Here is a 14,692-nt window from a genome sequence, read left to right on the forward strand (position 1 = left end):
GCATCATTGTGTCATGCCAAGACTAGCGGCTCTACATGAGCTCGTCTAGTCTGATTTGGCCGGGCAGAGATGTCTCTTGGTCGTCTTCGACTTGGATGATGTTGTCGCAGTCGCTAGTTTCATATGCATGCAATGGAGCGTGGCCTAATGCGATGTTGTTTGCCGCAGATGCATGTGCATGTTCGTTTCGGTTTAGAGGTGATAGTTCCCAGACTAAAGGAGCTTCACCTTCTCCGGTAAAACCCACTTTTATAGTTCGATTTGGTCACCAACCCCTAGTGGTTCTGTTTGCTTAAATTACCTGTTGCCTTTGCCCGCCTGTCACATCAAATTAAATTGGAGCGAGAATTTATGCGAGACCAACTGAGAAAAGAAGGGGTAGTTAATGGAAAAGCATACCCTTAAATACCCTAACAAAAATGCATGTTAATGGAACCTCAGTCGCAATTATTAGGAACACGTTGAAAAGTACATTATATATTAATCATATTGTTATTATTATTATTAACATAATATTATTATGTATTAGGTATATTGTAAAACTCAGATACCCACAGTAAGTGTATCCTGTTGCCAACCCATTGCGCAGCTGCAAACAGTGTTATTCCTAAATCTGAGCTGGAATGTCCTGCTGCCATGAGCTCATTACCCAAGGAGCAAGACAATGGAACAGGCGTACAGTACAGCTTCCCGACTGCGATGGATTTGCGTTTGTGGATTGGCCATTTCGGTCTATTCACTGTATGTCAAAATGAAACTGAAGGAGGATAAGAACTATAGGCCAATGTGCGATGTAAATGAAAATATAAGCTGCTCGCTAGTTTTTAAATCGGGGTATGTAAGATTACTTTATAAACAATATAAATTTAATTAAATATTTTACCATCAGCTATGGTGATGGCTTTGGTCTGGCTAACATAACCCAAGTAAATGCGCCCAACGGAGCCATCGGTTGTGTATTTTATATTCTGTACTTCCTGAGTAGTAAGTAAATTTCTTAGTACAAGTAACTAAATTTAATAAGCATTATTTGCAGCTTTCTTTAATCATCGTTGGCTGTGCGTGGTCCAATTGATCATATGCACTTTGACATTACTTCTCTGCGTTTATCTGGGTTTCCTGCTGCTTTTCGTTTTTTACGATTGCTGTTTGGTGTGCGTGACCATCTATTTCATACACACATGGCTCTTTCAGGAAGTCCTTAGGCGATATAGACGGCTTTATATGTAAGATTTGTTAACAACAATGTTAAGACACGATAAGCTGAAATTATGAAGATAAATCCCTGAGATGAGCTACTAACCAGTGAGTTATTTTAAACTGTCAACGTGCCATGGCGAATATCTCAATCTTCATCAGTCGTTTTTTGACCCACACGTCTGGCTAAAAGCAGGATGCTGAGCCGGCATCTACCATTCCAACTCCCATGACCAAGCACGTAGTGGGGCAATTAATTCTGCACGTTCCCATTTGCCGGCGAAGGCTGTGATCTGTGATCCATAATCCGCGAATGGCGCTACTGCCAAGTGAAGTTAACCAAGCTAGCCAAGTTAATACGGTGGGCGGACTGCGAAAACTCGTCGCAATTAATTTCCCATAAGTTCGGGAATCCCTTTGTGTGGGGGCTGCTGTTCCGATTTGGATGGGCTGAGTAACTGAATCAATGGATGTGTGGCAATCTGTACTGTGTGGATGATGTATCGCATACCCTTGCAGATTTAAGTATCTATGATGAAAATAGTTGGAGATAGAACTGATGATATTTAGCTATCTGAAAGATATGAACATGAATCTTAACTTTGTATTTGCATCTTAACAACTCGCACAGATGATCAATCTTGAAGAATTGCCATGAAGATTGAGCTGTCATTTGGTTACACTAACCTGCTCTGGATCTAGTTGGAACATAATCAATGCAATTAGTCTCAGTGATTCCAGTTTACATATCATCTACATACCCTTCATTTGCAATTGATTCTCTGATCTTCGAGCCATCGCCACAATCTCCAATCTGCGATCGACTCGACCCTTCTACACCCATCAGACGCATCTGGGGATCCTACACCCAATTGGGCTCGTCGTTGGCACGATCGTGTTCAATGTATCGCTGGGCTTTTTATTATTATTTTTCCTTTTTCGTCGCTGACAAGACAAGGCAAACAAATGCAAACTTTGGCGCTTGTCATAGTAACCACTCGCTTGGGAGAGTCAGCCGCGGCAGACGCCGCCGACACATTCACCCAGTGGAGTAGACCGAGTAGACTACTTTGGGCCAACGCAACGGCGGATGCAAAAGGCTTGGGGCCCGGGCACAATCACCACCTCGCCGCGCCTCGAGAAGATGTGCACCGAAAGAAGGCAAATCAGCCCGAGACCCAAGACCGATGCACCCTTCACGCGGCAATCTGGCGCAGATCGGTGTGGTGAAGTGTTGGCAAGCAAGCTCAGTGATTGAGATTTTTGCTTTGGGCCGCATAGAATCAGCCACCGCTTCTCTGAAGACGATCGTATGTGGCAGCCGCATCAGCTGCATCAACAGCAGCAGCAGCCGCAGCAGCTGTTGCGCCGGTTGCCACACGCTCCACAAAACCACCTCCAACTCATTGTCGAGTTCGTGTGTGTGCATCCTAGACTTTCAGTTTTTCGGTTTTGCCTCATATAAATACGCCATGTGGCAGCTACCACAGATCAGTCAGAATTCGGCGCTGCTTCCAAGCGCTAGTCTCATCCCAAAGATTCCGATCAGCCCGTAGCACAGCTTCAGTTCCAGCTCCAGCTTTAGATACCAGTGGAATATGTTCAAGTTACTCGGCTTGACGCTGCTCATGGCGATGGTGGTCCTTGGGCGACCGGAGCCACCAGTTAACTCGTATCTACCTCCGTCCGATAGCTATGGAGCACCGGGTCAGAGTGGTGCCGGCGGCAGGCCGTCGGATACCTATGGAGCTCCTGGTGGTGGAAACGGCGGACGACCCTCAGACAGCTATGGCGCTCCAGGCCAGGGTCAAGGACAGGGACAAGGACAAGGTGGATATGGAGGCAAGCCCTCAGATTCCTATGGAGCTCCTGGTGGTGGAAATGGCAACGGAGGTCGTCCATCGAGCAGTTATGGCGCTCCTGGTGGTGGAAACGGCGGTCGTCCTTCGGATACCTACGGTGCTCCTGGTGGCGGAAATGGTGGACGCCCATCGGACACTTATGGTGCTCCTGGTGGTGGTGGAAATGGCAACGGCGGTCGACCTTCAAGCAGCTATGGAGCTCCTGGTCAAGGACAAGGCAACGGAAATGGCGGTCGCCCATCGAGCAGCTATGGTGCTCCTGGCGGTGGAAACGGCGGTCGTCCTTCGGATACCTACGGTGCTCCTGGTGGTGGAAACGGTGGTCGTCCTTCGGACACTTACGGCGCTCCTGGTGGCGGCAATAATGGCGGTCGTCCTTCAAGCAGCTATGGCGCTCCCGGTGGTGGAAACGGTGGTCGTCCATCTGACACCTATGGCGCTCCTGGTGGCGGAAACGGAAACGGCAGCGGTGGTCGTCCTTCAAGCAGCTATGGAGCTCCTGCTCAGGGCCAAGGTGGATTTGGTGGTCGCCCATCGGACTCCTATGGTGCTCCTGGTCAGAACCAAAAGCCTTCAGATTCATATGGCGCCCCTGGTAGCGGCAATGGCAGCGCCGGACGTCCTTCGAGCAGCTATGGAGCTCCAGGCTCGGGACCTGGTGGCCGACCCTCCGACTCCTACGGACCCCCAGCCTCTGGATCGGGAGCAGGTGGCGCTGGAGGCAGTGGACCCGGCGGCGCAGACTACGATAACGATGTAAGTGTTTGATAGCTTAGCAAATGGGGTATATGGTATGGCATCTGTAAAATGGGATTTGTATTCGGGGATCACTGGGTGGAAATGACCACAAGGGAACACCGCTCCACCGCCCACACCGCTGCACACTTGCCCCCTTGCAAATCTTTGGTAGACTCGTTATCGCTCACCTGCACAGCCATCGGCGTTTAAAGCTTGCATCCCCACAGAAAACTGAATTCTTGATCCCAGACACTCTATCTCTCTGTGTTTCTCTCTTTCTCCACACGCCCCAATCCGTTCTCCATTCTCCATGATCCGCTGTCCATGATCCATCCATGCTCCATGCTCCATGATCCGTTGTACGGCGTTTAGGAGCCCGCCAAGTACGAATTTAATTACCAGGTTGAGGACGCGCCCAGCGGACTCTCGTTCGGGCATTCAGAGATGCGCGACGGTGACTTCACCACCGGCCAGTACAATGTCCTGTTGCCCGACGGAAGGAAGCAAGTAAGCGGCGCCGGCAGCGATGGCGGGCAGCAGGAGTCGATTTGGATCCACACACTGCTCCACCACCTCATCCTCCTGTCACGGCTAACATTGTTATCTCGTTCTCTTTCTCTCTGTCTCTCCTAGATTGTGGAATATGAGGCCGACCAGCAGGGCTACCGGCCACAGATCCGCTACGAAGGCGATGCCAACGATGGCAGTGGTCCCAGCGGTCCCAGCGGACCTGGAGGTCCTGGCGGTCAGAATCTGGGTGCTGATGGCTACTCTAGTGGACGTCCAGGCAATGGTAATGGCAACGGAAATGGTGGTTACTCCAGTGGACGCCCAGGAGGCCAGGATCTGGGACCCAGTGGATATTCCGGTGGTCGTCCAGGCGGTCAGGATCTAGGTGCCGGTGGCTACTCTAATGTCAAGCCGGGCGGCCAAGACTTGGGACCAGGCGGTTACTCCGGCGGTCGCCCTGGCGGGCAGGACTTGGGTCGAGACGGCTACTCCGGTGGACGTCCAGGTGGTCAGGACCTCGGTGCCGGCGCCTACTCCAATGGCAGGCCAGGCGGCAATGGCAATGGTGGATCCGATGGCGGTCGTGTGATCATCGGTGGACGAGTGATAGGCGGCCAGGATGGCGGTGATCAGGGCTACTCCGGCGGACGTCCCGGTGGTCAGGATCTGGGCCGTGATGGCTACTCCAGCGGTCGTCCTGGTGGTCGTCCAGGCGGTAATGGCCAGGATAGTCAGGATGGCCAAGGATACTCGAGCGGCAGGCCGGGTCAGGGTGGCCGGAATGGATTCGGACCCGGTGGTCAGAACGGCGACAACGATGGCAGCGGTTATCGGTACTAGAAACGACTCACAGACACATTTAGCTAGATTCCCCGAACATATAGCAATACCTAGTGTTAAGTCCTTCTAGAACTATGTCCCCTACCTGTCCCCCTCATCCTTCCGCATCTATTCGTGCCCATTCTATCCCACTTCTTGCTGTCTTCCTCCCATCCATTCAATGCTCAATTCCTCGTAGTCGTAAGTCCCTGTTGATCTAAATGCAAGTGCGAAAAATAACCCAAAAAAAGGAATGAAATGATAAAGCTACTTCCGATGTAAAGTAAAGAAATTAAATATATATTTTTTATAAAAGAAATGGATTTTCATTGATTGGCAAAAGGTTGGATTTTTGGCTAGTGGGCTTTTTATAATTATATGGGTATTATAATCTAAAAAGTGACAATAGTTCGTTTTTATCAATGCTAACAAGTTTCTAAAATGAGTTTAAAAAATATTATCAATACTGAGATAAGGTTCGTGTTAATGCTACATCGCTTTCAAGGTTTCCAACCATTTTCTAAAAATGTTTTAAAAATAAAATAAAAATAAATTATATTAACTGACTATGACAAGGACACACCAAAAAAATGTTTAAAAATTAAAAATTAAAGAAAATAATTTTAAAGAGCTTAAATTATAAATATCTCATATACCCAACGCTGGCATTTCAAAATTAAGAGCTAAAAAGGAGTATCAATAAAAATGTGGCCGAAAATAAATTTGAATTAATTGGAATGTGATTAAAATAAAATGATCTTTAAATTTATATTTAAGTAGTATATTTCACCGTTCGGCTTATATTAGTACATTTTCGTGAGTGGTATTTCAAGCCAAAAGCCGCCCGGTCACACTGTACGTTGGCGTCGGCGTCGCGCGCGGATCGTTTTTCTGTTAATTCGCTGCTGAATTTTCGCTGTTCTCGAGTTTTTAAACAAACGAACGAAAGAAGAAGCCAATAAGCGTGGTGAATAGTAATTAAAAGAGCGCGACGCAGCGGCTGTCATCGCATGTACATCGATTAGTTGAGCTAAAAAAATGCACCAGCAGCTGGAGCTCGAAGTGAGTTGAAAGTGCTGGTTACATAGGCGGGGCGGGGAAAGCCTATAAATAACAATATGCATTGCTATTTAGGATTTGGGCGTCGCTATATTCGTCCATTTGTCGCCCCAAATGCTCAAAGATCCAAGTGGCAAGTGCAATGCGTTGTGCCTTTTTGTTTTTTGTAGTTCGTCGGGGACTGATTACGAAACTACGCCCAAGTGGGTGGTGGGTGGGTGGTGAGTGGGCGCCACACTTTGCATACAATGAGCTTAGAACCCCAACGAAAGCAAATTGCGTGAGTGGCTGGCTGCCTGTGTATCCGTGTTTATGTTCGGCTTCCCGTTTTCCGCGTTTCGTGTTCAATGCTATCGATTTATTTCCACCGCGAAACAAACATTCATTATACATTAGTACATACTCGTAAATGTCTCGAAATGTGAATCATCGGGCGGCGGCCAGCGAAACCCACTTGGCACTTCCTTTCGGCATTAGATCAGGTGATAAGCGGCGTGATAAGAAGTTACTCGCAGTCGCAGGCAACGCCTCTGGATTCTCAAGCTGCCAGCTGCTGTTGATAAGCACCGCAAAAAACGATGTGCTCCATTCGTATCGTATCCCAAATAAATAAAACATGTAAACACTGCAAAATGTGATACTCATCATGAAATTTGTGGTCTGCCGTTCAAAATTCCATATGTACTTGTATTAATTACAAGTACTTATTGCTACTTTGCTCTTCTTGAAAATCTAGGATTATATTATAAAAATATTTCGAACTATTAGCAGTATCTTCCTTATTCCAAATTCACATGAAGTGCGAAATATGCACTAAATATGCAAACTGCCTGCAATTTTCTTTCGGTGCATCTGTTTTGCCTGGACTCGTCCAACAGGATATGAGCGACAGATGTTTTTGCCTGCGCTGCCAAGATGCTGAAATGCTGCATTTCAAGGTTTCTCGCCCGTTTCCAATTGCCTTTTGTTCATGCTTATTCCTTGGACTTAAGTACAGCCACTCGAAGCAGAAATTGGGTAAGTGGCTCAGTTCTAGGCTCGCTGCTCCGACTGGCTGGCTGGATGCTCACCAAGTGACCCACTTTGGTGGCTCACATGTGCCGTGGATCGTATGTACATACATATATAAGCAGCTCATGGAACAAATACAAAACACGAGAATAGGAGATGAAAGAAGAAACCCCAGCTCGATTGCTTGGCCTTCCTTGGCATTGTTTTTGTTCAAGCTACTACCCTACATGTGGGTATTATAATTGCACGCATAAGTTGGCAACGTTGTGCTGCAACGGAGAAATCTTAGCAGTTGTATCTTGCATTTGAATCTACTTATCTACCTAGCCAAAAATCTTGTATCTACCTGTTATTCCTCGAAAACAGATCTTCAAATCGAAATGCCATCTGTTTGAAAATGTGCACAAATTTGTATACAAATGCGGAGCAACCGGAAACGGATGACTATATCACTGGTCTGCCATAAATAACAATTAACGACTGGTTTATGTGGGAGTATGTTGTGTTTAAGGATGGTATAGGACAAAAGTTGCCAAGATCAAAAGTGGGCTAAAAGTTCTCTCACAAATTGATGCTGCAATATAGAATTGTGCTAATTTTATTTCATACATAAAGATGCCTCTAGGGTACTCCACCGTCGATCCTCGAAAGCAGGCTTTCTTGCCTTGCTGCTGCTTTGGCACCTTTCCATTTGTAGTTTCTCTCTTTGTTGTTAACCAGCGTAATTACATGTATTTATTCTGGCATGCATGTGTAAGCAAATAGTTAGACGACTGGCTGATAACGCCCCTCGCTTTTCAATGGGAGATTAGCTAAATGTTTTCCCACTCGTGTAGAAAACCCAAGTCGAAGGCTAATCGTAATAGAGGCTAAGTATTCAGTTTTAATCGCAATCTTTCGAGGCGGTTATTGAACCTGTCAGTTGAATATTTCAATCGCGAATATCACCAGGCGACAGCCACTCGCTCGCCGTTGACCTTGCGAAACGGTCGCTTCTGTAAATATGCATTTCGCCACCGCGCTTCCGAACGGCAAAGAAAGCTGCTCCAGAGATCTTTAACCCCCCTTCTAGAGCTGGAGGTCAGTGCGAGTCAGCGAATGGGTTGAACTGCAAATTCCCTTGATGGGCAGTCATCGCTTGTCATCATTGCGAATTCCAGAGCTACCAAGTTGAAGAATTTATCAATGGAAAATGCCAACTCAAGAAGAAAACGAGAAATCTCACCAAGTTTCCTCGAGATTATGTAGAAATGTGTGCTCGTCAGTGTATTGTATTGTATTTTATTTAAATACAATTGCAAGTCTGATAAACAAAAAAACATGAATCGACAACGCGAGGAGGCAAATGTGATTTCCTTGAATTCTACAGCTGCGTTGTTTGTTTTCCTTTTGAGAAATTTGTGTAAAAGCAATAAACACACTGAATTTTCTGTGGGAGTATCGATATAGTGGGCGATGTTTTTGCCTCCACACAGGCATACATATGTACATATTTCGCCATATCATTGACCACGAAAAAAAACAATCAGTATTCATTCGCCCATCAAAAGTTTACAAATTCGCATTAAAGGAGCGCGCTGTCTGGCAGGAATTATTTACATATGCCATGGATTAAATTGTACCCAGTGGGTGGAACTTTACGAGCCCTCAGATGAGGCAAGTAAATCGTTTGGCTTTTAATTGCATTGATATCTCCATTAAATCGCCGACCAGCCGAAGGGAAATCCAGAAGAAAAATGGCACAGATTGGCGCAGATACAGATACGTATATGTATGTATGGTCATATATAAAAATTCAATAAGGAGAGAAGTGATGTGTATATGGGGAATAGTTCAAATAGTCAATAAAGTCCATTTGCTCAAAATCTTGAGGCAGTCGTCTGGCATTTTGGAATATAATTCGAATTCGACTCGTGTCTTGTCTACATTTTGGTTCTGTTCTTGTTGCCTTTCCGCCCAATTTGTTTTCAATTCATCTGTATACTACATATCTAAAATATATAGGACTATACTTTTTTAATTCTTTCGCTGCAATAGAGATATGTAGATTAAATCCCAACTGAGCACAATGAGTTTGAAACGATTTAGAATGGAATTCATAATAGATAAGAACAGCATAAAAACAATATCGCTCCCCAACCGATTTTATTTGCATCCGTCTTGGGAATGTATCTTTTAGGTTTCGCCCACACTAGTCTCGAGATATTTGCGCTGTTATTTCAAAGTCGGATAATTCAATTTGCTCAAACGGAAAAGCGCAAAATAATCGAAGGAAACCGCAGACAGAAGCCCAGATACCAATGACAATGTGTGGACGTCATTGCTTTTGATCAGCTTTTGCTTTCAAATGATTATATCTTAATTGAAATTAATTAGACGGGGTCAAAACAGTCAGTCTTAGAGGAATGTAAGATACTTATGTGTATATAGGTTGGTGTAATGATGTTAAATAAATGAAAAGTGCTTTCTGTAAGGTTGTATATGCCGATAAGGATCTGTGGTTACTTTTGTTTTCATTTCATAAGGCACTTTATATTTTAAATGAATATGTTTTTCCTTTGATCACGTAAATGTATATATACATATTTGTCATCTCTTGACTGTATATTTTCACTTAAGCAACTGCAGTTTGTTTTTTGTTTTTGTGGAAATGAGAAAAATGCCGGAAACGAATGGATTATTTAAATTTTCATTTTCTATGCCTTGGTCGACGGGTTCATTGAACTGGGCTGAAAACCAATTTGGTTTCTAAACGGGTGACTTGTTTTCCAACCAAACTTTCCGCTGACCGCTGCAGCCCGTGACTTTTTATCAGCGGCTTGCACCCCCGAAAAGCCATTTGACCACTTGAGAGCTACCATAAAAGAGCATGGAATGGTTTCCTCGCACCGTGACTCACATGGCCCGCTCCATTGGAAATCGAGCAGCGAAGCGTGCCAGAAGCTTCGTTTCGGCTTGCCACCAGTTTTTTCCTCACTTTTTTGTTTTTTATTTTTTTTTTTATTGTTACCACTGTTCGTGCAACACAAAAGCCACAATGCAGAACTGAGGAAAACAAACTCGATTTCAGTCAACAAAAAGTCTGCCCAGTGTGCGGAACACCGAGAGCCAAAACCTAATCACGAAGTTAACTTGAGTCTCGTCCATTGCAGTTTTGAGGAGCTTGTCGAAGTGCAACGACAGCCGGAGTTGGCTGCCATGATGCGATACTCGGAAATCTCACGCGACCTGTCCACGGATAGTCTGCGCTACTCAGAGGTGACTATCTATCTACCTTCTTCCCACTCGATTGTACTTCGATATTAAAGCTTTCTCGTTATTTCAGTTAAGCAGAAAGCCCACCACGGACTATAATGGATATACGGGTCAGGCCTATGCCGCGACTCAATTCAAGCAGAGCTCACCTCCTCCTCCTCCTTCGCAACAGCAGCAGCAGCCAACCCGGGTGTCCAAGCAACGAAGTCCGAATACCAATGGTAATGCCCACACCATGGCCTGTTTGCGCCAGGAGAAGACCCACAAGGAGCAGCAAATGGAACCGCCCAGTATGCAACCGCAGGCCAGCAAAACTCTGAATATCAAGAGCACACGCCGCAAGAACTCCATAGGTTGTTTGAATAGTTTCTCCTCCTCGCCAGATTCGCCTGGTTGCTACTACACTATAGCGTAAGTAATCAGCAGTTAGAGCTCGTCATATTTATTCGTATATGTATATAGTAGCTAGTCGGCATCAGTTCTAATTATCTTTTACTTTCAATTTGTAGAGCCTCGGCAGCACCACCGTCCAAGTCGCAAAGTTTACCAGCCCACGCCTCCATCAAGCAGTTGGATGCGGTTATTTTGAGCGCGTTACGTGTACCCGCCGATGTGTTGGCTAATCAGATTACTTTACTAGATTTCCCAGTCTTTGCCCAGATTCAGCCAGATGAGCTAAGCAGTTGTGCGTGGACGAAAAAGGATAAGCATGTCAATACCCCGAACATTGTGGCATTTACCAAACGATTCAACCACACGAGCTTTTGGACAGTGCAGGAGATTCTCAATGCCGAGCAGCCAAAGCAGAGAGCCGAGATTATTACACACTTTATAAAGGTGAGAAGACTTTACCTCCCAAGTCGTTAGTCGGTTCATTGATTAAATGTTTGCCTTTCAGGTGGCCAAAAAACTCCATGAGCTCAACAATCTGCACTCGCTGTTTGCCATTATTTCGGCCATGCAAAGCGCCAGCATATATCGACTCACTAAAACTTGGGCTTGCTTATCGAAAAAGGATCGAAATGCATTCGATCGCCTCAGCGATATATTCAGTGATCAGGACAACTGGGCGAATCTGCGCTCCTACCTCGAGAGCCTCCGCCTGCCCTGCATCCCCTATCTGGGTCTCTTTCTCACCGATCTGATCTACATCGATTTGGCACACCCACACAAGGGCGGGTTGGAGCCAGAGCAGCGTCGCAATAAGATGAACAATATATTGCGTGTAATCTCGAACTATCAGCAGTCGAACTATAAGCATCTGCAGAAGCATGAGGCTACACAAAAGTATCTGACTTCGATAAGATATATAGAGGAGTTGCAGAACATATTCGAGGAGGATCAGTACAAGTAAGATTAATCTTTTGAGTCAAAGCTGTTTTCTTATCTATTATACTAATTTACTCATTACCTTTAAGGCGCTCTCTAAACCTGGAACCTGCGTCGCCCTCTGGACCCAGCTCATCGTCCTGCAGCTCAAAGGAGTCCTTTAATGTGGAAGTGGTTACTCCGGCCCTTGGATGCCTAAATCTCTCGCCGGCCAAGACCATTGGCTCCATGCGAATGGCAAGCGGCACAAAATTTGTGCCGGGCCATCGCAAGTGTCGCAGTCTGGGCACCAAGTAAGTAAAGGAATCCCCCGTGCCGAGAGCCACCACGTGGCTTCCCTTGTTAACCACCTTTTTGATATCCACCACCTCGAGTCACTGCGCAAGAATTGGACATTTGTATACTGGGTCCTTGTTAATCGTTTAAATCTCTGTCTCTCACTTCTACCGTTTTGCTTTTGTCTTATGCTTTCGTTTTGTGTGTGTTCGTTAATTGTCAAACATCCGCCTCTGCCCAAAACGAATGAAGATTTCGCAGCAGCAGCCTGCCGCGAAACTTTGCCGAGAAGTGCCAATGTTGCATCGTCATGATTGCGCCGGGCATCGGCACCATCTCCAACAAGCGTTGCAGATGCCGTCGGTGAGTCCAGAACAGAGTCCTGTAGCTAGGATATGTGTGTATTGCCAGCCTGATACTGAATACTACTGATTCGATGCGTTATCCTCATTTTAACATTTGATGTATTCAGTTGTCGTCTTTTCATTTTCCTTTCTTTTGCACGGACCCGAGTTGAAAATGCTTCGTATGAAATACACAAATACACGTCCCAACACTTGACTCATTTCATTTGATTTTGATTTGGGAAACCATTACATTACTCACCATACGCACACAACCTTCCCCAAACATATTAGAAGGTTCTATCGCGTTTATTTTGAGCGAAAAATCTCTGCTGAGAATAAATCGATACAACCTACAAATACAAATCGCAGTTCACCCTTGTTTGCCTTTTTGCAATTTAATTTCTTCTCATTTGTAAAAGCATGTATGGCTCCAACCCCCTAGAATATCTTGACTAAACCATGTTCTCCTTTTACAGCATTTTTGGCAAAATTGCGACGCACAACCACAGCGATGGACATCCTCACCACCTGCACCTGGAACTTGATCACAGTCAAGTGCAGCCTCGTCACCATCTGCTGGATGATTCGGTCTTGGAGCACAGCGACGCCCTATCCCAAGCAGATCTAACATCGTTGGAAAGTGCAGAGGGAATTAGGTGCGATTTTACCGGCAGCGATTGCGATTTGATGTCGCCAGAGGCAGCAGCTGCCATGCAGGGATGTGTCCGGCGTAAAACAGTCCAGAAGGAGGGAAGGAAGCCAGCGGTGGCATCTTGGCAACGATACTGGCTACAGATTTGGGCCAACTCGCTGGTGTATTTTCCACCCAAATCCTTCAAAGGAAGCGAACGCAGCGACTTTAAGCGGGAACCGTGCAAAGTGTGTCCATTGGATGGATGGTATGCCCACGTGAGCGATAATACCAAGCACAAGAACACCTTCGAGCTGTGCCACCGAACCCTGGGGACCGTCTATCGCTTCCGTACGGACAGTCCCCAGATGACGCATCTCTGGTCAAATGCCATTTGCAAACTGGCCACCATGCGAGTGCCCAAACCTCTGCCCACCAACCTAATGTCCTTTGAATAGGCGCCCAAGAACACACAGAAACTCGAATATATATTGTACTCATTGTAGCCTAGTTTATCTAGTTTAGTTAGCTTTAACCCTTGAACCGTGCACAGCCAAAAAAAAAACACCCACCCACCACATCGCTCACTCACTCCCTGGAACGAGGCAACCACAGAACATTCCCGCAACTACGAACGAACAAATTGCAGCTTGCATCAGATGAATCGATTTCAAAATGGTATTTCAAAAGACTGACACCGAATGAGAACACGAAGATATAGTAAAGGAGGAGCAGTACTACGAGAGTAGCCACACAATCACAACAACAACAACAGACTAAACCGACAACGCAGGGAAATTAGAATCCCAAATTTGTAATGGCCCTGTTATAAAAGTCCAATTTAATTTGAATGTATCGGAAACGGAATTGATAAAACGGCTTGTCATCGAATATATATTTATTTTAAGATTGTTCAGTGACCCAGAATTTAGAAATGTAGTTAAATCTCTAAATGGGATCCACTACTATTACCTAAATGCCTGTTTATTTCCGAATTCACTTAGCTTGGCAACAGGACTGTCTTTTTGTTAATGTGCTGTCTTTACTGTACTTTGTATTTGTAAAATGTAATATTAAGTAAATTACTTGGACGTTTATTCAACTTAATTTTGCGCAGATTGTGCCATATTAGTTTATAAATTTATGTGTCTACACAATCACTGTTGGCCAGCAAACGAATCCGAATTCGATTTGCCCAGCTCCTAACTTTGTAACAAAAAATCAAAAATCCAACGAACTTTCTACGCGTAACTAAGGGCTTTAATATTGTATCACTACCACTATCATGATCAACATCCGTTAATCTGTATATCTGCCTTAAGTTGATGCACTAGACATAAAATAGAGCTATAAAGTACATATGTACGTATCCAACAAATGCATGCGTAAATTATAGGAAACGAAAGTAATGTTAGTGTTTCTGTTTCTTTCTTTCGGTTGAGACGGCCTCATGAATTGTAACTCCTAAGCTTTGTCACACATACAGATTATCATTTGCAGCGTTTTACATTACATTTAAGAAAGAAATGCAACAAAAACAAAATAAACTACAAAATGAAAGAAAAGAAATGTGCGTTATATAAGGCATCTAGGGTTATTCACGACCCAATCAGATCGTGCAAAGTGCGGGAATTTGCTATTCATTTGCACAGACGCGC

The 14,692-nt window shown here is 45.1% G+C and overlaps 3 protein-coding genes and 1 long non-coding RNA gene across 6 annotated transcripts; 3 read left to right on the plus strand and 1 right to left on the minus strand.

Annotated features, from left to right (window-relative positions):
* The first annotated feature begins 552 nt into the window (after window positions 1–552).
* On the plus strand, window positions 553–1,565 carry LOC6609493 (vitamin K epoxide reductase complex subunit 1). The gene is made up of 3 exons (XM_002034142.2): window positions 553–834; window positions 890–984; window positions 1,037–1,565. Exons 1-3 carry the CDS (start codon window positions 665–667, stop codon window positions 1,228–1,230), a joined length of 459 nt encoding a protein of 152 aa, XP_002034178.1. The 5' UTR covers window positions 553–664; the 3' UTR covers window positions 1,231–1,565.
* A 1,215-nt stretch (window positions 1,566–2,780) lies between these two features.
* Window positions 2,781–5,391, plus strand: LOC6609494 (pro-resilin). 2 transcript variants are annotated; one of them, XM_002034143.2, is made up of 3 exons: window positions 2,781–3,815; window positions 4,170–4,304; window positions 4,431–5,391. In XM_002034143.2, exons 1-3 carry the CDS (start codon window positions 2,796–2,798, stop codon window positions 5,145–5,147), a joined length of 1,872 nt encoding a protein of 623 aa, XP_002034179.1. In that variant the 5' UTR covers window positions 2,781–2,795; the 3' UTR covers window positions 5,148–5,391. The 2 variants fall into 2 exon arrangements, with proteins under 2 accessions (XP_002034179.1, XP_032572819.1); XM_032716928.1 differs by lacking the exon at window positions 4,170–4,304.
* A 580-nt stretch (window positions 5,392–5,971) lies between these two features.
* Window positions 5,972–14,599, plus strand: LOC6609495 (ras-specific guanine nucleotide-releasing factor RalGPS1). 2 transcript variants are annotated; one of them, XM_032715136.1, is made up of 8 exons: window positions 5,972–6,188; window positions 10,349–10,454; window positions 10,522–10,862; window positions 10,961–11,288; window positions 11,350–11,801; window positions 11,870–12,073; window positions 12,309–12,419; window positions 12,880–14,599. In XM_032715136.1, the coding sequence occupies exons 2-8, from the start codon at window positions 10,395–10,397 to the stop codon at window positions 13,490–13,492; spliced, it is 2,109 nt and encodes a 702-aa protein (XP_032571027.1). In that variant the 5' UTR covers window positions 5,972–6,188; window positions 10,349–10,394; the 3' UTR covers window positions 13,493–14,599. The 2 variants fall into 2 exon arrangements, with proteins under 2 accessions (XP_032571027.1, XP_032571028.1); XM_032715137.1 differs by lacking the exon at window positions 12,309–12,419 and having other exon boundaries at window positions 5,973–6,188.
* LOC116800405 lies at window positions 8,060–8,459 on the minus strand. The gene is made up of 2 exons (XR_004361340.1): window positions 8,422–8,459; window positions 8,060–8,358 (listed from the first exon to the last, which is right to left on the minus strand). It is a non-coding gene; the product is annotated as an uncharacterized LOC116800405 (long non-coding RNA).
* Window positions 14,600–14,692: the final 93 nt, after the last annotated feature.

Source organism: Drosophila sechellia, chromosome 2R (genome assembly GCF_004382195.2).
Source record: "Drosophila sechellia strain sech25 chromosome 2R, ASM438219v1, whole genome shotgun sequence".
Taxonomy (NCBI): domain Eukaryota; kingdom Metazoa; phylum Arthropoda; class Insecta; order Diptera; family Drosophilidae; genus Drosophila; species Drosophila sechellia.